The 23,111-nt window shown below is 42.5% G+C and overlaps 1 protein-coding gene across 1 annotated transcript; it reads left to right on the forward strand.

The window, feature by feature from the left end:
- Positions 1–5,662: 5,662 nt before the first annotated feature.
- On the forward strand, positions 5,663–19,340 carry LOC143891159 (uncharacterized). The gene is made up of 3 exons (XM_077395795.1): positions 5,663–7,112; positions 11,199–17,768; positions 19,105–19,340. Exons 2-3 carry the CDS (start codon positions 11,300–11,302, stop codon positions 19,338–19,340), a joined length of 6,705 nt encoding a protein of 2,234 aa, XP_077251910.1. The 5' UTR covers positions 5,663–7,112; positions 11,199–11,299.
- Positions 19,341–23,111: the final 3,771 nt, after the last annotated feature.

Consider the following 23,111-nt stretch of genomic DNA (forward strand, 5'->3'; position numbering starts at 1 on the left):
TTGGTTTTCTTCTCTTAGTGATACAATAGTTTCACTTAATTCAATAAAATCATTTTTAAGCATTTTATTTTCTTCACTAAGATTTGCATTATCTTTTTCTACTTCCCTAAACTCCTTATTAATACTAGCTAAATTGTTTTTCAAGTTTGAATTCTTAGCTAGTTGGTCGTCAAGTTTCTTATTCAAATCTTGAAAAGCACAATGTAGTTCTTCAAATGTGAAATCAATATTTTTCAACGCATTTTCATTAGACTTCTCAACTATTCCATTTAAGCATAGGATTTCACTTTGACTAGATTTTTCAAGTTTGTTTAAAATCTCTTTAGCATTAGTACATGAGGATACATTCTCATAAATGTGTGGTGGTAATGCACAACATGTTGCAATTAGGGCTTTTGTATTTAGTAAAGATAATTTTTTATTATATTCATTTAATCCTTTAGATTTAGCATTTAAAATAAATCTATTTTCAATTATCTTTACCATATCTTTATCTAGACCTTTTAAGTATGTCTTCATATGGATCAACCACGATCCATAATCCGAACCATCCAAAATAGGTAGTCTAGATCCCATCTTTTAAGTTGCCAAAAAATTTGATATTTTAACTCTTAACCAGTTAGGGTCTTAATCAAGAGCCCAAGCTCTGATACCAATTGAAATCCAAGTAGAGACTTGGTTTGGCAACCTAGAGGGGGGGTGAATAGGATGTTTATAAAACTTTTGGCTTTTAGAAACTTTTTCTAAAATTTCACCCTAGTTTTATCCCTTGGTTAATTAAGTTGAATTAGTTAAGCTTAACCAATTTTCACAAATGTATATAGGCTTAAAAACCCTTGTTTAAACAACCAACTTAATTAGGAGATTTAGTGGGTTAATTAGCAATGTAAAGATATTCACGTTGGATGACAATGCTAACTCACTCAATTCTAAATAATAAGACAATCACAAATAAGAGAGTGAGAGAGGGAGTGAGAAATCGAGAAATACCAACGCAAGCGACACAAGGATTTATAGTGGTTCGGCCAAAGGCCTACTCCACTCTACTCAAGGTCGTACTTGAGGATTTCCACTATTGAGACCTCCACGACACCCGGCTCCGAGGCTTTTACACTCTAAGGGAATTAAATAAGGATGCCCTTCCACCTTTACAATGACTCTCCTTCTCCGCCGAGTTCTAAGCGCTTTCTCACAAGGAAATTAAAAACGGATGCCCTTGCCACCAATCGAATGAAGAAGAAGAAGAAGTATTAGCCTCTTACTAGGCTTGATTACAAGTTGTAGCTCACACACTTTCTCTCAAGAATAATTTGCAAATGAAAGCCTAAACTAATCTCAAATGATTTTTTCAAAATCAAGGCACAATGAGTTTGGTGAGAGTTTTTACCCAAAAATGATTCACAAATGATTTTCTAGGATTTGTTAGAGTTGGACAATGTTCCTCAAGTGTTTTAGACCCATTAGATGGGTATATATGGTGTCCCAACTCAATATGACCGTTTCAGGGGCAAAACGGCTATTTTCGGGTCAAACAGTCAACTAGCCGTTGGACCACAACGGCTATATTTTTTTGAACTAAAACACTTCTCGGAGTTCCGAGACATTTCTTGGAGTTCCGAGAAAATTATCGGAGTTCCGAGAATTCAAACAGAGTATGGAATTTTATTCCCTAGACCATTTCTCGGAGTTCCGAGCTTCGAGTTCCGAGAATAATTCTCGGAATTCCGAGACTGGTTTTCCAACATTTAGCGTCTAACTTGTAAAATTCATATCTCCCTCATTTCGCGTCGGAGTTTGACGTTCTTATACTCTACGGATACAAAAAAAATGAGAGCTATCTGTTAAAAATATTTTCAAAAATATTTGAAAATGTCTTAAACAAGTTTTGATAGGATTTAGTTGCTGGTCCAGGTTGTTTCTTCGGAACTCTATTTTGTTCAATGTTGTGTTGAATGCCATATGGGTCCCAACATGTTGGTACACCACCATGGCCATTCACTTATCCATTTAAGTCCTTAAAGGGTGTGTTAGTCTCTTTGAAAAATATATTTTTAGGGGTTTTAAGATGTGCCTTGATAAGAGAAAACACAAGAGAGATAGGTGATACAATCTACCCTTTTTACCACTCTCTTGAATGAACTCTTGAGGTAGCCATTGCTTGATCTTATCTTTGAGTGCATGGCTTGCTTTGGGATCTTCAAGGTTGAGCTTCTTTGCTTGACACCTTCCAAGGATGATGCCACTATTTGGTTCCAGCTCCTTTGCAAGTTGTTGATCCACAAGCTTTGGCCTTCATTGATCTTCTTTTGTTTGTTCAATGCTTTGAGATGGTTGATGATGAGCTTCTCCTTGGTACCTCCAAGTTGTGATTGGTCCAAGTATGTTCCAAGCTCCTTTGCCATTGTGTTTGGTTCATCTTCAAGCATAGGCCAACAAGGTGCGTGCTAGTATGATTTGACTTGTGTAGGACCTGTCTAAAGCACAACACTCAAGGCAAATGATCAGTCCATAAATGACTAATCAATTTGCGTTTGTTAATCATCAAAACAAGATGATTGAATGAACCCATAGGGAACCCTTGGGCTTACATAAGCCTTTATAGCCAAAATCTCAACGTTTAAAAAAATTCTTTTGCGAGCCAACACTTTAAAACTAAACATTTCTTTCTAACCACATTATAAACCAAGGGCGTTTATGCACCCGAACTACGTCGGACCTGATCCCCAGTTCTTTAGGGGTACGTAGGCAACCTGATCAATTCAGGTTCGGTCAACCTTTGTGATAAAAGTCAAATTATTCCCTTCCAACTTTATAAGCTGAAAGCTAAACCATTCTTTGTCAAACCCCAAAGCGAACTACGCAGATGTGATCCTTTGGGTACGTAGGCAATCTGGCAAGACCAGATCCGGTCCAAATCGTTTGAACCTAAGAAATATCCAACCCCTTTGAACCCGAGCCCACCTAGAAAGTCCCTCTGGTAAAAGAAGCAAAGGTTTAAGTCAAATAAAAGCAAAAAGAAAAGAAAAAAATGAGAGTCTGAAGACCCACTAGGTTGAAAACCCGAAAGGGCGGCCTAGATAAAGTCATATACTTAGTAAAGTCAATAACCAAAGGGGTTGTCTCATGCAAAATGGTAGTGGTATGCTGGATTGAAATTTGAGAAGGCAATCTAGTCAGAGGCAAGAACTTTCCATGAAGAATGAGTTGATGAGATGGAGAAGGAGTTCATCAATTATGAAGAATTTCGAAAATTGAGTTTAGAGTGAGAAAACTAAGCAAGAGTTGAGAAAAGTGGTCTACTAGGCCGAAAACTTGGAAGAGCAATAGTCATGAGAGTTGTGATTCCTTACAAAGAGAGAAGTTAATGAGATGGAGAAGCAGTCTTCAAATAGGGCAGGATCCCGAAATCTGAGTAGTGTGGGCAGGACTTACTTTGATACCTTTCTAAACTAGGGACATTAGAACTGAGCAATCCTTAGAGGGTAATAACCATGACGGAAATCCTGATGGAGAAAATTAGAACCTCGTGACATGGTCTTCGAGATTACTCTGAGAGCGGCTAGCCTTACCATTTAAAAATAACACATCAGATCTAAGGGTGAATCAAAAGTAAGTCAAGTCCCTTGAATAATTTGCGTCTTCTTTGATCGAGTCCTGAAAAGTCTGTTCCTTATAGATATTTGTTTTCTTCTAAAGTCCAAAAAGTCTGGCACTAGAAGAGCGGGTGTATACCTTCCAGAGACATCTTGTTTAGACCTGCCAGAGACATCAAAGCCTCAAATAGTGAGCAACGACAGAAGAAATTGTCAGTTTAAGCCGTCAGGGTGCTTGTCCTATTCATACTAAAGAAAAGAACCTGTGCAACCTTAAGCTTTCACAGAGCAAAGCACCATTTTCTTCAAACACCATTGTTCCGCTTCCTTGAGACTCTTGTCATTGAATCACAACACACTAGGGGCATCCTTTATGACTTGCGTCATAAAAGATATCAAGCACACAAAAGGCAATCAGTGACAATGTCTATAGCAAGTTGAGATAAGTGAGGCACGAGTATATCTCGAAACAAACCCTTAAACTTCTCAGGCGAGTCCACTCCCTGGAAGAGTCAACTTCCCAAGAAAATCAATTTCCCCAACGGAGTCTAGAATTTGCTCCCGTGCCTTCAATCTCCAGCAGAATACAGTTCTCTTGGTAAAAAAAAGTCAAAACCCAAATCCTAACAGGCTATCTGAGTCCGGTTCTCAGCAAAGAACTCGCACTCCCAATGGCTTGGCAAGAGACAATCAATCTCTAAATAGAATCGATCAAAATTCTCGCATCCTGAAGCAAAATTGTTGTTTGTACCTCCTAGCAGTTAGTATGGAGAACAACCTTTCCACAGGTCCATCTAACTATTATTCTGGTGAGAAGCCCTTCTACAATCCTGTCATACCTTTGATTCCTGTACCGTCTCATGTAGACTTCGGCTTGATCAAGGTATCCTCGGCTTTTCGGTTCATTCGCAACCAAGTCGATTCTTTGAGCCTTTGACTCATTCGCAGTCTCGCTCGTATCCTCGACTTTTTGGTTCATTTGCAACCAAGTCGATTCTTAGAGCCTTTGACTCATTCGCAGTCTAGCTCGTAGCCTCTACTTTTCAATTCATTCGCAACCAGGTCAATCCTCTGAGCCTTTGACTCATTTGCAGTATAGGTCGTATCCTCGACTTTTTGGTTCATTTGCAACAAAGTCGATTCTTAGAGCCTTTGACTCATTCGCAGTCTAGCTCGTATCTTCGACTTTTCGGTTCATTCGCAACCAAGTCAATTTGTAGAGCTTTTGACTCATTCGCAGTCTAGCTCGTATCCTCGAATTTTCTGTTCATTCACAACCAAGTCGATTCTTTGAGGTTTTGACTCCTTCGCAGTCAAGCTTTTATCCCCGACTATTTGGTTAGTCTGTAACCAAGTCGATCCTTTAGTAATTAACTCATTCGCAGTCAAGCTAGTATCTCCGACTTATCGGTTAATCTGTAACCGAGTTAATCCTTCAACTTCTGATTCCATCAGGCTATTACTTTTGTGGTTCATTCGCAACTAAATCAGTCTTTTTCTCCTGATTCGTTCGCATTCAGGTTAATATCTCTGACTCTCCCATTTACAGTCAAGGAAATTGTAAGCCCAAGGGTCTACTCTCCTATCTTGTTTTGATGATTCTAAACATAATTGATTATGTTCTTGAATACTAATCAATTTGCCTTGAAGTGTTTTGATAAGGTAGGGTGATCATAGAAGGAACCATCACATCACTTGGTCATGCTTGAAGATGTACCTGTAGACACCCTCATTTTGCTACACATTAACCAACAATAGTCTAAAATATTGATCCGTGGAATTTTCTCTCTAAATCTCTCAATCTCCCTCCTAATGTCCGAAATGTCCGAAATGTCCAAAATGTGGCCCGAAAAATTGGAAAAATACCTTGTTTAGTGGCCCGAGTATAGTGAATATTGTAAGAGACCCTCTCTTATGTATTTATATACTTGAAGTTGCCGAAACCCTAATCCAACCCAACGGATCGTCAATCGGGGTTAAATTAGGTAGGGTCGCTTCACAGGCCGAACCCTAATTCTGCTCTGAGATTCGATTTTTATCGAGTCATCAAATCAAGGGTTGAGATTAATTTGGGTGTTTTCTCAATAAATTAAGATCATTTGGTCAAAATTAAATTAATCGGGGTCAGCCCCAATCCCGATCGGACATTAAGTAGCTCAATTGAGGAAAAACATACGAAAACCCACGGATCAATACGAAAAAATGAGAGCCGTAGAAATTGTTCAATCCTATGATCAACAACAGATTTTAAACTCATTAATTGGTGGTTTAACGGCTGGGATCATCGATCCAAAGCTGATCAAGTTGGTTGGTCCAATCGAATCGACAATTTGATCAAATGGTGGAAAAATGATCCGCCGTTAAAAACCGACGGCTCTCATTGGATGAAAAAATTTAAATTTGTAATTTGTATGGCAATATTGGTTTTAAAAGAGTCAAGAAAAATTAGGGAACAAGAATTGGTGAAAATCATTTAAAACTAGCCATAAAATCTCACCCAAATCTCCAAATTCCAAAATTTTCCTAACTTTTTGTCTTCCATCTTTCTCTCTCATCAACCAACGTTTTCCCAACTTGGGAAAACGTGCCTTGCTGAAATGTTCCCTAAATTTTTAGAATCATGGATATATTTTGAGAGACTTTTGAATTATTTCCACCAATTGGGATAAAAAAAGGGGAAAGCTAGTCAATATTACCAATTCTAATAAAGCTAGAATATTCTATACAAAGAAACCAATCAAAGGCTTTCTAAAACTCCAATTGCACGCCCAAATTGGGCGTGATTTGCTTTTCTTCAAAGATATCCTGTTATGAAAGAAAAAGAATATTCTAGGTATTTTCTCATCTCTCCTTTGATTTGTTTCTAATGTTCCATCTTTTAATCTCCCCCCTTGATTTTCCAACACTCTAAACTTAGTAATTCTTGCACCCCCAACACCTATAAATACCTCCCCAAGAAGAAGAACAGAGAGGAATAATTCCTAGCTTCCTTCTCCAAAGAATTGCCTTTCCCCTTTCCGTAGCCGTGCGGCCACTATGGTCCAACCCCCATCTCTTTAGCCGTGTCCCCATCCCCATCACCTTCCTCCAACACTCATTAGATTACAACCTCCAAATTGTACTACTCCATTAAGCCCCATATCCGAACCCATTATCCCATTTCATATTCACTCTCAAGCCCTCATCAGACCTCCTATTATCCATACACCCCATACATTCATATACTCCATATCACTGCACCCATATTCCTATGCACAACCAACCACCTACCATCATGACCACACCCATGTAGATCCCATCCATTCCATCACCTATTTAATCAAACCCAAACCACTTTTGCCTTTCCGAATCTTTGATCTAACCGTTCGGGCGGAGGCTCATCTCGTCACTTTATCAATTTGGTGGTCAATTTGATCAAATATCCTAGGGGGGTTCAATTACGACAAGGATCTAATCGAAAGCTCGGGAGATCATAATCAAGGAGAACGAAGAGGATCAACATCAGTTATCGCAGAAGAGGTAGGCATTTGTCATTTAATTCTTCATGCTAGAATAAGGCATCCTTTGGATTTATGCTTACAAATCACAACTCGCACATTAGGGTCCATGTTCATACTGTTTTGTAAACCCAAGTCGTACTCGTTAGCATATTGAGGCCCCTCCCCATGTAGTTTACAAGAAGCTTGCATATTAAATTTTGTTTGCATGTTAATTAATAGTAGCTTGCATCTTAGAACTGTTTGTATTTCTCAATCCAAACCTCATCTTCAAGACAAATCTGGTTTCCTCCGGCCTATTCCTATTCGGTCTACCCCTGCACCCCAACCCAACTTGGGTTACACCCTGCTTAGCCCTTGGTTCATCTTGGTTCCCTGCTGGTTACACCCTACTTGCCCCTGGTTAGCCCCTAGTTAGACCCTGGCTAGTCTCGGGTTCGCCCCCAACTTAGACCCGACTCATTTGCCCCTAAGCCGTATCCAAATTCCGAACCCGAACCGAAAACCCGCGGCCTATCTGGCCTTAACCCAAACCCATGGTCTTCGCCCGAATTCTTGGCTCATCCAGCCTTGACCCATGCCCCACCCCAAACCCAACCCATGCCCAACCCCAAACCCAAACCCAACCCCCCAAACAGTACCCTAACCCACGCCCAACCCCTTGACCCAATCTAACCCAACTCGACCAAACCCAGCCCAACCCCATACCTCAACCCGACTTAACCCAACCCCACACTCCACCCCAACCCACGCCCAAACCTAACCCATGGACCCATGCCCGACCCAACCCCACACCCCAAACCCAACCCATGCCCCACCCCAAACCCAACCCATGCCCAACCCCAAACCCAAACCCAACCCCCCAAACAGCACCCAAACCCACACCCAACCCCTTTGCCCAATCTAACCCAACTCGACCAAACCCAACCCAACCCCATACCCCAACCCGACTTAACCCAACCCCATACCCCAACCCGACTTAACCCAACCCCACACTCCACCCCAACCCACGCCCAAACCTAACCCATGGACCCATACCCGACCCAACCCCACACCCCAAACCCAACCCATGCCCCACCCCAAACCCAACCCATGCCCAACCCCACACCCAAACCCAACCCCCAAACAGCACCCTAACCCACACCCAAACCCACACCCAACCCCTTGACCCAATCTAACCCAACTCGACCAAACCCAGCCCAACCCCATACCCCAACCCAACTTAACCCAACCCCACACCCCACCCCACCCAACCCAACCCGAGTCGCACCCCAAAGTGACCCGAGTCGCACCCTGAATTCATCCGAGTCGCACTTTGAATTGATCCTAACTCATCCTACCCTGAGTTACACCCTGACTCAACACAGGCCCAGCTTAGTGTAAGTCTTGACTAAAACCACCTGGTGTAACCGAGAGCAAGCTTTTCTGAAATGATGAGTTTGAATGCATTAGTGAAGGTTTACTCTAGACAAATATGAATGCATGTGTAGTGTATAATATGCATGCATGGGAATAGTTTAAAATGTAAAACTTCTGGATTCCAGACATGCTTCATTTGCACTATACATGCATGTCAACTCAGGTATGATCATTGTGGATCAAACCTGAGGTCACTCAACCTAGCTTAACCCATGGCTCATTCGGCCTAACCCACAGCCAAGGGCTTTCAGCCAACTCAAAGCCGCACCCCAAAACCCGCATCCTACACCCAACCCAACCTGACCCGACTCATCTCATGCCCAATCCTACTTGACTCAACCTACGCCCAACCCATCACATCTCACACACTCCACCCAAATCCGAACCCAACCCAACTTTACCCAACCCCACACCCGAACCCCAATCCCACTTGGGTTCATAACCGAACTCAACCCAACCAGCCCAACCCATCTGCCCCAATAAACCATTGAAGCCCACGCAGCCTAGCCGTAACCCACACCCTGAATCCACATCCTAACCCGCACCCTAAACCCGCACCTTTCCGCTCCTTTCTTCTGTCTCTTCCATTTTTCGACACCCTTCTTCATCTCTTCCATTCCCTTTTTTACCCTTTCCTTTTCCTTAAACCATTTTTGCATGTTAGATGTTTCATTGTGTTTAGTCGCATGATTAATTGCATATTTAGATTTCTTTATTTATTATTTGTCCTCATCATATGCTTAGAAATCACATGTTTAGCCATCTTGCTAGTTGTGTTGCTTTGGTTTTTGCATGCTTAGTTACTTTGTTAAACTTGGAACTCTTTGGAATAAAAAAAAAAACCTTAAAGAATCTAAGAACTTACATCAAATTGGAAAACTTCAATTCAAAATCTAAACCTCCAAATTCTTAAGTTTTAGGTTCTAGGATTGGAAAACTTAGAAGTGGCACTCTAGGTTCCCCAATAGAACTTTTGAATCCAAGTTCTCACAGAAATGCTAAGATGCAACTTAGGTCCATTGCATTAGATCTAGGTTCATATAGCGTAGGTCACTTCACTTCAAATCAATTAATCAAAATCAACTCAAGTCAAATCTTATCAATCTCAAAACAATCACATAGGCACGTAGGCATGTAGTTGCATGTAGGATGCACTCCTGGCCCGCATGAGTCTAAACTGTGAACGGCTAAATCATTAGTAATGTTTAGATTTCTAAAATAAAATTCACATTCACCCCCTTAGTTAAACCTGAATAATTAAAGCTTTCAAAAGTTAGGCAAGGTCGGTGATGTACACCTCGTGCGGTACACCTTCCGACTTCGTAACCAGGTAACTTACCCAGAACTCAAAACGTAGACCAAATTAACAGAGTTAATCATGGGTCCTAGATCCCTAATCTAGGTGGCGACTCTGGTCAGTTGCTTCTTTCGTGAAGTTAGGACTTTTATCTTAAATTTATGAAAAAAGCAATCATATTCAAATCCAATGGACAAAGGCGCTATCATCATAAAAACACACACCCTAGTGGGACCACCCCCCTCGGGACGGGATCCACAGATTGGCGACTCTGCTGGGGATGAAATTACCTAACTTCATAACTTTTAGAAGCTTTAGTCATTTAGGTTATCATTAAAGGGGGAAAATGTGAACCAAAACACACAAAAAAAAATTCAAAAACTCAAAAATTCAAAAAAACAAAAAGAACAAAAAAAATGGTTGTTTGCTTACTTAAATAATCCATCACCTAAACTTTCAAAAATTAATTAAAGGACTTAAGGGCATTAGATGCGAATCCCCAAATTGCACACACTTACATCTACACCCTTGCATATCACATTCACACACGTCCTATTTAGGAACCCGGAGTGTTATCTAGCATGGTTGACTGGGAGGTCATGACCCGGTGCCTCTGTGTTAGAGAAGCATTCCACCCTTAGCCTAGTACCTTTATGGTGCGTAAACGGATCTGTTGGTTCACGTACTACTACTCTGGACACCGGTAGAGTATATCGAACACGGATTCGCGCTAAGGGAACTCTTGGCCTTACCCCTAGATTACCCCACACATGCATATAGCACGAACATGCGTACCTCACGTGTGTGTGAGCCTAGATTAGGATATCCTACCCTTCTGTATCTAGATTAGGCCGTAGTCCATCTTCCAATGGCTACGATCGGTCTCAGGAACACGAACAAAGTCATGAACCAAACCACTTGGTTCCGCTAGATTAAGGGTTAGGAATTGTGCCCTCCAAGTAAAGCACAAAAAGAAAATGCCTTTGAGGTTGGGATAATAATCTCATTGCTCTTAGATCTAGGAAGTCCCATCTCTCACTGATCAATGATGCATTGATCATAGATTGATATCCTTTAGACCAGGATTTCATTTCAAGGACTCATCTCATAACTCTGGCTTAGGATTTTTATCTCCCCTGAACTAGGGGCATCTTCTTCAAGTACATCCTTAAAACCCCTAAAATGCCATTACCTTCAAGGGGCATCCCCTTTGAAGATCATGCCTCACCAATCTATTGGTCACATTCTTTCAATGTTCAAATAAATAAGACCATCTTTTCAATGGAAAATTTATCAACCTCAAATGTGTGTGTAAAAATTAGTCCTTCTAGCCGATGCATGTTTTAGTAAGGAATACTATCGTGTCTAAACTTCCAACATTTTCTTTGTCAGGAGTTCTTACATTCACCATTGATCATCCAAAAGTAACCTGGACCCGAGTTTCCGCTCGTCTCTTGAGAATTTCACCACCATCTTCTCCCACTCTTGTCTCAATGTCTGAACCTACTGGAAACCTTCTGACTCCTCGTGTTGAGGAATTGCTGATCGAACTCACCCGTCAGATGAGCTTACTTCGTGAAGAGAATAAGATCATGAAAGACCAATGGAAGGAAAAATTTGGTACTCCCACAACAAAAGGAAAGTCTACAGCAACCGCATCTGAGGTCTCCCCTCAACCTAATCTGTCTCCTCTGATTATCGAAGATCAAGAACAATATGATGAGAGAGATCGCACTCAAGTCCCTACCCCAGAAGACAAGTCCCTTGCTGAGAAATTTGAGTTGCTACTTCAAGAAGTCAAAGGGATCAAGAGCCGAGAATTAAGTACTTTCAACCCAGATGATCTTACATTGTTCCCTCATGTCCGTCTACCTCCGAATTTCCAAATTCCAGATTTTGACAAATACAATGGTACTGGTTCTCCTACTGCTCATGTGCAAATGTTCATCATACGATCGCAGTCCCAAGGTTTGAATTCAGAACAGATGGCCCAGCTCTTTCCTATCTCGCTAACCGATGTTGCACGTAAATGGTATTTGGGTTTAGACAAGATGAAAGTTAAGAGCTGGAATGAGATCACCGAGCAATTCATTAAGCACTTTTCATATGATGATGGGTCTGAGGTGACTATCCGGGATCTGGAAGCAACTAAGCAGGAGCCTAAGGAAACATTTATCGCCTTTGTGAAAAGATGGAGGAAGTTGGCAGCCTCAATGATGGACCGCCCTACCGAAAAGGAGCAGTGCAAGATCATGCTGAATAACCTCCTCCCCTCAATGCTTCAACACATGACACTGCAGTATTGCCCTACTTTTGATCTCTTCATCAATGCTGGGACCCAGATTGACGATGCTATGAACAAAGGAATTCTGGCCAGGACTGTTCAAGCAAAAAGTGACTTCAAGAAGCCCTTCCCTCCCAATAAAGAAGTCAATAATGTTTCCTCATCCAACCAAACCCAGAAAGCGATGGTTTTCGATTACAGCCAGGATCCTCCTAAACCTCCTATTCTGCAAAAAAGAGAATTTACTCCCTTACCTGCCCCTCCCTCTGCGGTTCTAAAACAATGCCTGGCCGCGAAAAAAATCACATTACCCACCCCTCGCCCTCCCCCCGACCCTTTGCCAAAAAACTACAATCCCCGTGAACATTGCGAGTACCACCAAGGTCCCGGACACACTACAGATCGTTGTATAGCCCTTAAACATGTTATTCAAGACTTGCTTGAAAATGATCTTCTAGTTTTTCCTCCTAAACCCAATATCACCAACAACCCTCTCCCAAACCATGCATTACCCCCACCCGCGCAAGTGGGAATGATCACCCTTGATGTTCCTAAATTTGATCCATCAACTCTAATATGTGCCATTGATACCAATCCTGAGCCTTACTACTTTCGTTGGGAAGAGGTCGATGAACCAGAAGTCGCACCCATAGTCCTAACCCATAAAATTGAACCTCCATCCCCTCTGATCTTTCAATATGATAACCTTGATCCTTTTGAGCTTCAATGTGATGAGGTCCAACATTTTACGAGGGGAGGTAGGGTATTCAAGCCGCCTGAGCTCCGAGATGAAAACCCAGCAGCCTTGGCCAGGGAGGTAGTAGAGGATCACGTTCAAAAGAGAATTGCTGAAGAGAATGATGAGATTGTCAAACAATTGAAGAAAACTCAGGCCCACATCACAGTGTGGGGCCTACTGACGGTTTCTCGTCAGCATAGAGAGGCAGTGCTCAAAGAATTGAATGCGGTACAAGTATCAACTGAAACATCTCCGGATCAATTGGCTGACCTAGTGGCCATGGTTAGTGCCGCCAAGTCTATAACCTTCACCGATCAGGATTTGCCGCCTCAAGGTCGTGATCACATTCATGCCCTCCATGTTACCATTGTCTGCCAGGGCATGAGAATTCCCTCTGTTCTAGTTGATAATGGATCAGCCTTAAATGTTTGCCCTCTCCAGACAGCTACCATGTTGGGTTTTGGACCCGAGAATTTCACTCCTTCCCAACAAGGAATCCTGGCTTATGATAACACCCGAAGAAATGTCATTGGGATTCTTACCACAGAAATCCTTGTTGGGGGTGAGAATTTCGAAGTAGACTTCATGGTCCTTGATATAAAAACCTCATTCAATCTGCTGTTAGGCCGCCCTTGGTTGCACAAAGAGGGGGTCATTGCTTCAAGCCTTCACCAGAAGCTAAAATTCATCAAGAACAACAAGATAATCACCGTCAGAGGTGATGAAGATTTGGAAGTCACCCAAATTTCAAAAGAAAAGTCACTCCTTATCACCGGAAAAGATGTCATGCTGAATGGTTTTTCCTTGGAAATTGCACAGATCACTTGTGAAGAAGCAGCAAAAGAAATCTTTCCCATGATCATTTGCACCCTCAACCCCTCAGTCGCCAAAATGATGAAGAGGCAGGGATTTTTCCCTGGAATGGGATTGGGATGGCACCAACAGGGCATGGTGTCGTGGCCTGATGTTGAGCCTATGGAAGGAACTTTTGGCTTGGGATATAAACCTACAAACAAAGAGAAGAACCAGATGAAAGCTAAAATGATGAGAAGAAATGAAATTCGCAGAAATGGGGGTGTGATCTCGATACCTTCGTACTCATTGTCTCTAAACGGGTACTTTACCAGAAAAGGAGAAACCACTTCATACCACGGGTTTGCAGAGCCGTGGTTTGAGCCAGACACGGGAAGGATTCTTTGTGGGATCGAAATCTTCTATGACTTGGAAATACCAAAAGAGCCTCTCATCAGTACCATTGCAGAACCCCCTATCGATTGGCAGGACTACCTTACTCCAGGACTCTTGGGGTCCCTCTTTGCAGAACCAACTAAGACCACAGATACACAGGAAGATTGGCAGGATTGCTTGGCTTCAAACCTTCTGAACTCTCTCTTCCCAGGAGATTGTCTTATTATTGCAGCAATTGGAGAAGATTCTGCATATGCTAATCCTCAAAGCTTCATTGCCGCAGCTAATTGTGTCCTTTCCAACTGGAGTGCAGATCCTCTCCCTTATCCGTTTGTCATTTCTGAAAATTCTGATGTTTCTATTTCTGCTTTTACTTCCATTGTGAATCCTGAGCCTGTTCAGGATAATTTCAGTAAGAATGTACTTGCTTTCGCTTCAATGAAATCTATTTCTCAGTATCCTCTTGTGTCCTCTTCTGATATTTGTGCTTCTGATAATGATAATAATCAAAGTGAACAACCTTCCTCGGATGAGGAGGCCGACGAACCTCCCCTTGAGTTACAGCAACTGCTTAAACAAGAGGAGGAACGCCGAGCCCAGCCTTTAAAAGAAGAAACTGAAGTGATAAATATTGGTACCGAAACACTAGTTAAGGAAATACGAATCGGGAAAACACTAACTTCCATGGAGCGTGAGGAACTAGTGAACCTTCTGCAAGAGTTCAAAGAAGTCTTTGCTTGGTCCTATGAGGACATGCCAGGAATAAGCGAGGAAATCGCCCAACATAAGCTTCCATTGGTACCAGGGGTAAAACCAAAAAAGCAGAAACTAAGGAGAATGAAGCCAGAATGGGTTCTAAAAATTAAGGAAGAAGTAACAAAACAGCTCGACGCAGGATTCTTACAAGTGGTGGAGTACCCTGAATGGTTAGCAAACATTGTACCAGTCCCTAAGAAAGATGGCCGAGTGCGAATGTGTGTGGACTTCAGGGATTTGAACAAAGCAAGCCCTAAAGATGACTTTCCCTTACCCCATATCGACGTCTTGATCGACAATACTGCTGGCCATGCCTTACTCTCCTTCATGGATGGTTTTTCCGGCTATAATCAAATCAAGATGGCACCCGAAGACATGATCAAAACCTCGTTCATCACACAATGGGGCACTTACTGCTATAAGGTGATGCCATTTGGCCTGAAAAATGCAGGAGCTACTTACCAAAGAGCCGCCACCACTCTGTTGCATGATATGATTCATAAAGAGGTGGAAGTATATGTGGATGACATGATTGTCAAAGCAAAAGAAAGGGAAGATCACCTCGGGAATTTGAGAAAATTCTTCCAAAGAATCTTGAAATACCGGCTTCGCCTCAACCCAAGTAAATGTGTTTTTGGTGTTACGTCCGGCAAATTGTTGGGGTTCCTAGTCAGCCAGAGGGGGATAGAAGTTGATCCTCAAAAGATTAAGGCAATCCAAGAAATGGCTCCTCCAAGGACAGAAAAGGAAATTAGAGGTTTTCTGGGAAGGATCCAATTTCTGAGCCGATTTGTAGCTCACCTAACCTCCACCTGTGAACCCATATTCAAGTTGCTGAAGAAGAATGCATCTAAGGAATGGACAGAAGAATGTCAAGAGGCCTTTAACAAAATTAAACAATGCCTATCTGAACCACCTGTGCTTGCATCAGTAATTTCAGGGCAACCTTTGCTACTATATCTGTCAATCACTGATACAGCTATGGGTTGTATGCTTGCTCAACAAGATCCTGAAACCAAGCATGAAAGAGCCGTCTATTATTTGAGCAAGAAAATGTTGGAATACGAGCAAAAGTACACTTCTTTAGAAAAAACATGTCTAGCACATGTCTGGGCCACCCAAAGGCTTAGGCATTACCTGCTCTCTCAGAGAGTGATACTTTTGTCTCGAATGGATCCTTTGAAATACCTTTTTGAAAAGCCTGCTCTAACAGGGAGAACCGCTAGATGGTTATTGTTGCTCTCGGAATTCGATATTACCTATGTCACTCAGAAATCTATTAAAGGCAGGGCTGTGGCTGAACAATTAGCAGAGATTCCAATAAAGGAAACTGGTATCTTGAGAACAGAGTTCCCAGATGAGCAAATTATGACAATGGAAGAGGAGAGCTATGAACCTAGGTGGACCTTATACTTTGACGGTGCTTCCAACCAAAAGGGGCAAGGAGTAGGGGCATTGCTCATTTCACCCCGGAATGAACATATCCCTCTCGCTGTCAAGCTGCAATTCGAATGCACCAACAACATGGCAGAGTATGAGGCATGTATCGTGGGATTGGAAGCAGCGTTAGCCCTTGGCATTGATGAGCTTGATGCATATGGTGATTCGATGCTGATCATTTGTCAAACCAAAGGGAAGTGGAAAACCAGAGAGGATAGGCTCATCCCATACCATGAATACCTAGATGTTCTTGTGGATCAATTCAAAAACATCACATTTACTTTCTTACCAAGAGCAAAGAATCGATTTGCAGATGCTTTGGCCACATTAGCCTCCATGATAGACATACCCGATGGAAAGAAGATGAGGCCGATAACAATCCAAGAACAGTGGGTTCCTGCTCATTGTGATGTTATAGAAATAGCGGCGAGATGTCCGGATGGCCAACCCTGGTTTACGGATATCAAAAACTTTATCTCAGGCCAGGGGCATCCCGCCGAAGCCTCCAGCAAAGAACGGAGAACCCTACAGAAATTAGCCTCCAATTTTGTCATATGCGGAAATGAATTGTATCGTCGGTCTTTTGATGGCATTCAACTCTTGTGTATCACAGAAGATCAGGCTGCTAAGATCCTTGAGGAAACCCATGAAGGTGTTTGTGGCCCGCACATGAATGGAAAAATGCTTGCTAGGAAAATCTTGCGCCTTGGATACTATTGGCCCACAATGGAATCAGATTGTTTTGCATTTGTTAAGAAATGCTATAAATGTCAAGTACATGCCAATCTTATCCATGTACCACCCTCAGAATTACATTCTCTCACATCACCTTGGCCATTCTCGATGTGGGGCATTGATATTATTGGAAAAATTTCACCGAAATCCTCAAATGGGCACGAGTACATTCTTGTAGCCATCGATTACTTTACTAAATGGGTCGAGGCATCCTCATATGCTTCACTGTCATCAGCATCGGTTGCCAAATTCATCAGAACCAATATTATTTGCAGATATGGGGTTCCACACGAGCTGATCTCAGATAACGGCTCCCATTTTAAGAAAGAAGTGATTACTCTCTGCCAGGAGTTCAAAATCAAGCACCACAAATCCTCACCCTATAGGCCACAAACCAATGGAGCTGTCGAAGCTGCAAATAAAAATGTTAAGGCCATCATCAGCAAAATGTCAGAAACTTACAAGGATTGGTCTAACAAGCTTCCATATGCTCTGTGGGCCTACAGAACATCAATTCGAACCTCTACTGGAGTTACTCCTTATTCCCTGGTCTATGGGATGGAAGCTGTGTTGCCGGTTGAAATCCACATACCATCGTTGCGAGTACTAATGGAAAGTCAATTACCCGAGACAGAATGGGTAAATGCCAAATATCAAGAGCTAAACATGTTGGATGAAAAGCGACTCAAAGCCTTATACCACACCCAAGGCTACCAGCGCAGAATAGCAAGAGCCTTTAATAAGAAAGTTAAAATCAGAGAATTAGAGGAAGGGGATTTGGTGTTGAAAGCAAACCGGGCATCTACCTCTGACCCTAGGGGCAAGTTCAAACCGAATTGGTCAGGACCATACATTGTGGATCAAATCTTACCTGGAAAAGCCGTCAGACTCCGAGATAAGAATGGTGATATAATGGTAGAACCAACAAACCTTGATCAATTAAAAAGGTTTTACGTTTGAACACCGGAAGGCCTCCTTTGGCCGAACAAAAACCCAGAAATTATGACCCCAAAAAACAAAAGAAAAACCCCATTTTGCAAACTATTTGAGCCTAAAAATTCCTTTCACACCCTGAAACTAGGGGGGCATCTGCCCTGAACTACGCGCGACCTGATTCCTACACTAGGATACGTAGGCAACCTGCTCGTTCGGGTTCGGTCGAAATTTGCAAACCTCAAGCCATTTCTTTGTTAAACCTCATCCAACCCATAAAGTCCTTCCGGTGAACAGCGTTAAGGTTCTTAAAAAAAAAAAAAAAAAAAAAAGAAAGAAAAGAGAGTCTGCAGACCTGCTAGATTGAAAACCCGCAAGGGCAGTCTAGGCAAAAATTAAGGTCATTCACCTGCTAAGTTGAAAACCCGAAAGGGCAGCTTAGGCAAAAATTAAGGTGCAAGCCCGCTGAATCGAAAACCCGAAAGGGCGGTTCAGGCAAAAGCTAGGGCATGCGGTCCGCCGAATCGAAAACCCAGAAGGGCGATTTGGTCATGGTAAGATAAGATCGAAGAAGACAAAACCTCAAAACAGCTCTCCAATCCAAATAGGTCAAACAAGCCAACTCTGCATTCTTGTAACTAGGGGAAACAAAACCAAACAATCCAAAAGGAGTTAGTAATAATCCGAGGGGTATTACTGAACTAGCAAATTAAGTACACATATTTATCTATGGATAAATTCTTCTTTGAAAGGCTTGACCTGCCAAATAAAAAGATATAAATCATTCTCAGAAGCACGAATCATCTCCCCATTTTTGTTGCACTCCAGTGAAAAAATTCTAAAAATCATCTTCACTTGCACATCTATTTCCTTATTCTTCTTCCCCCAAGGCTGCGACAAAAGAAGGAAAGAACCAATCTTCTCCAATCAATGCAATAAGTCATTACAACCCAAGAGAGGGAGTCTCAGAAGAAATTAAAAATAGCTAATCCAGACAGGGTAGATACATGAAAGAAGAATCAGCAAGGCCATCAAAGCCCAATCCAGATAGGGCAGTTCACAGTCAAGCAATTCAGCAGAACCAAAAATGATACCGGTTCACTTAATGAACTTCAGATGTAGTTTCCTTGGAAATAATGTACCCCTGCATCAACAGAGAATTCAATAAAATCCAAGTTTGTTTCGAAAATTTTTGTAAAATCCGTTTGTGCATTTTTCCGCAGTAACAAGAAACAATCAGTCATTGCAAGAACTCTCAGGATTTAGTACATCCAAGCTATTTTCACTAGGCCATCTAAGCCAATCCTCTTTGGTTCCCGTTTCGTTGACCCCCAGTCCCGCTGGCCCTCGTCTCATTAACAGACAGGCCTTTTCCGCAGACAGGTCGATTTCACAGGAAAATCAAATTTTCGTTAACTCCCATCTCACTAATTCAGCTGCACCTCAAAATCTGACCTGAGTTGCACCCGCACCCGCCTGCACCTCAAAATCTGACCTGAGTTGCACCCACACCTACCTGCACCTCAAAATCTGACCTGAGTTGCACTTGCATCTACCTGCACCTCAAAATCTGACCTGAGTTGCACCCACACCCAGCTGCACCTCAAAATCTGACCTGAGTTGCACTTGCACCTACCTGCACCTCAAAATCTGACCTGAGTTGCACTTGCATCTACCTGCACCTCAAAATCTGACCTGAGTTGCACCCACACCCAGCTGCACCTCAAAATCTGACCTGAGTTGCATCTACCTGCACCTCAAAATCTGACCTGAGTTGCACCCGCACCCAGCTGCATCTCAAAATCTGACCTGAGTTGCACTTGCATCTACCTGCACCTCAAAATCTGACCTGAGTTGCACCCGCACCCACTTGCACCTCAAAATCTGACCTGAGTTGTATCCACACCCACCAACACCTATCATCATCTCTTCGATCATCCGTAATCTTCAGCCACGCTTCTTGCATCATTAGGATAGAAAAGCATGTTGCATAAAAAAAATAAAAAAATAAAAAAGATCACAAAATTCTGCATTAGTCTTACATTGGGGGGGGTATCGAGTTGTTTTGTTTGGAATGTTTCATTAAAATTGCCATAGAAATGCAAATTGCTGCATCACATCGTCCATCTGAATGTGACTATTGTCAGTTAAAGTTTCGCAAAATAAGAATGTCTCCTTAGCTTTGGCAGGCGGTTACTAATTAACCTTTGCCAAAGAGGGGCATCTGTAGACACCCTCATTTTGCTACACATTAACCAACAATAGTCTAAAATATTAATCCGTGGAATTTTCTCTCTAAATCTCTCAATCTCCCTCCTAATGTCCGAAATGTCCGAAATGTCCAAAATGTGGCCCGAAAAATTGGAAAAATACCTTGTTTAGTGGCCCGAGTATAGTGAATATTGTAAGAGACCCTCTCTTATGTATTTATATACTTGAAGTTGCCGAAACCCTAATCCAACCCAACGGATCGTCAATCGGGGTTAAATTAGGTAGGGTCGCTTCACAGGCCGAACCCTAATTCTGCTCCGAGATTCGATTTTTATCGAGTCATTAAATCAAGGGTTGAGATTAATTTGGGTGTTTTCTCAATAAATTAAGATCATTTGGTCAAAATTAAATTAATCGGGGTCAGCCCCAATCCCGATCGGACATTAAGTAGCTCAATTGAGGAAAAACATACGAAAACCCACGGATCAATACGAAAAAATGAGAGCCGTAGAAATTGTTCAATCCTATGATCAACAACAGATTTTAAACTCATTAATTGGTGGTTTAACGGCTGGGATCATCGATCCAAAGCTGATCAAGTTGGTTGGTCCAATCGAATCGACAATTTGATCAAATGGTGGAAAAATGATCCGCCGTTAAAAACCGACGGCTCTCATTGGATGAAAAAATTTAAATTTGTAATTTGTATGGCAATATTGGTTTTAAAAGAGTCAAGAAAAATTAGGGAACAAGAATTGGTGAAAATCATTTAAAACTAGCCATAAAATCTCACCCAAATCTCCAAATTCCAAAATTTTCCTAACTTTTTGTCTTCCATCTTTCTCTCTCATCAACCAACGTTTTCCCAACTTGGGAAAACGTGCCTTGCTGAAATGTTCCCTAAATTTTTAGAATCATGGATATATTTTGAGAGACTTTCGAATTATTTCCACCAATTGGGATAAAAAAAGGGGAAAGCTAGTCAATATTACCAATTCTAATAAAGCTAGAATATTCTATACAAAGAAACCAATCAAAGGCTTTCTAAAACTCCAATTGCACGCCCAAATTGGGCGTGATTTGCTTTTCTTCAAAGATATCCTGTTATGAAAGAAAAAGAATATTCTAGGTATTTTCTCATCTCTCCTTTGATTTGTTTCTAATGTTCCATCTTTTAATCTCCCCCCTTGATTTTCCAACACTCTAAACTTAGTAATTCTTGCACCCCCAACACCTATAAATACCTCCCCAAGAAGAAGAACAGAGAGGAATAATTCCTAGCTTCCTTCTCCAAAGAATTGCCTTTCCCCTTTCCGTAGCCGTGCGGCCACTATGGTCCAACCCCCATCTCTTTAGCCGTGTCCCCATCCCCATCACCTTCCTCCAACACTCATTAGATTACAACCTCCAAATTGTACTACTCCATTAAGCCCCATATCCGAACCCATTATCCCATTTCATATTCACTCTCAAGCCCTCATCAGACCTCCTATTATCCATACACCCCATACATTCATATACTCCATATCACTGCACCCATATTCCTATGCACAACCAACCACCTACCATCATGACCACACCCATGTAGATCCCATCCATTCCATCACCTATTTAATCAAACCCAAACCACTTTTGCCTTTCCGAATCTTTGATCTAACCGTTCGGGCGGAGGCTCATCTCGTCACTTTATCAATTTGGTGGTCAATTTGATCAAATATCCTAGGGGGGTTCAATTACGACAAGGATCTAATCGAAAGCTCGGGAGATCATAATCAAGGAGAACGAAGAGGATCAACATCAGTTATCGCAGAAGAGGTAGGCATTTGTCATTTAATTCTTCATGCTAGAATAAGGCATCCTTTGGATTTATGCTTACAAATCACAACTCGCACATTAGGGTCCATGTTCATACTGTTTTGTAAACCCAAGTCGTACTCGTTAGCATATTGAGGCCCCTCCCCATGTAGTTTACAAGAAGCTTGCATATTAAATTTTGTTTGCATGTTAATTAATAGTAGCTTGCATCTTAGAACTGTTTGTATTTCTCAATCCAAACCTCATCTTCAAGACAAATCTGGTTTCCTCCGGCCTATTCCTATTCGGTCTACCCCTGCACCCCAACCCAACTTGGGTTACACCCTGCTTAGCCCTTGGTTCATCTTGGTTCCCTGCTGGTTACACCCTACTTGCCCCTGGTTAGCCCCTAGTTAGACCCTGGCTAGTCTCGGGTTCGCCCCCAACTTAGACCCGACTCATTTGCCCCTAAGCCGTATCCAAATTCCGAACCCGAACCGAAAACCCGCGGCCTATCTGGCCTTAACCCAAACCCATGGTCTTCGCCCGAATTCTTGGCTCATCCAGCCTTGACCCATGCCCCACCCCAAACCCAACCCATGCCCAACCCCAAACCCAAACCCAACCCCCCAAACAGTACCCTAACCCACACCCAACCCCTTGACCCAATCTAACCCAACTCGACCAAACCCAGCCCAACCCCATACCTCAACCCGACTTAACCCAACCCCACACTCCACCCCAACCCACGCCCAAACCTAACCCATGGACCCATGCCCGACCCAACCCCACACCCCAAACCCAACCCATGCCCCACCCCAAACCCAACCCATGCCCAACCCCAAACCCAAACCCAACCCCCCAAACAGCACCCAAACCCACACCCAACCCCTTTGCCCAATCTAACCCAACTCGACCAAACCCAACCCAACCCCATACGCCAACCCGACTTAACCCAACCCCATACCCCAACCCGACTTAACCCAACCCCACACTCCACCCCAACCCACGCCCAAACCTAACCCATGGACCCATACCCGACCCAACCCCACACCCCAAACCCAACCCATGCCCCACCCCAAACCCAAACCATGCCCAACCCCACACCCAAACCCAACCCCCAAACAGCACCCTAACCCACACCCAAACCCACACCCAACCCCTTGACCCAATCTAACCCAACTCGACCAAACCCAGCCCAACCCCATACCCCAACCCAACTTAA

The sequence above is a fragment of the Tasmannia lanceolata genome, unplaced genomic scaffold (assembly GCF_043159265.1).
Source record: "Tasmannia lanceolata isolate RefF3 unplaced genomic scaffold, GAP_Taslan_0.1 ptg000013l, whole genome shotgun sequence".
Classification (NCBI taxonomy): Eukaryota; Viridiplantae; Streptophyta; class Magnoliopsida; order Canellales; family Winteraceae; genus Tasmannia; species Tasmannia lanceolata.

What these genes read in the sequence shown, in the direction of transcription:
- LOC143891159 (XM_077395795.1), top strand. Translation starts at nt 11,300, where the DNA reads ATGTCTGAACCTACTGGAAACCTTCTGACTCCTCGTGTTGAGGAATTG. An exon ending in ATCTACCTCTGACCCTAGGG is followed by an intron (nt 17,769 to 19,104) that starts GCAAGTTCAAAC and finishes ATTTTTCCGCAG; the next exon opens with TAACAAGAAACAATCAGTCA.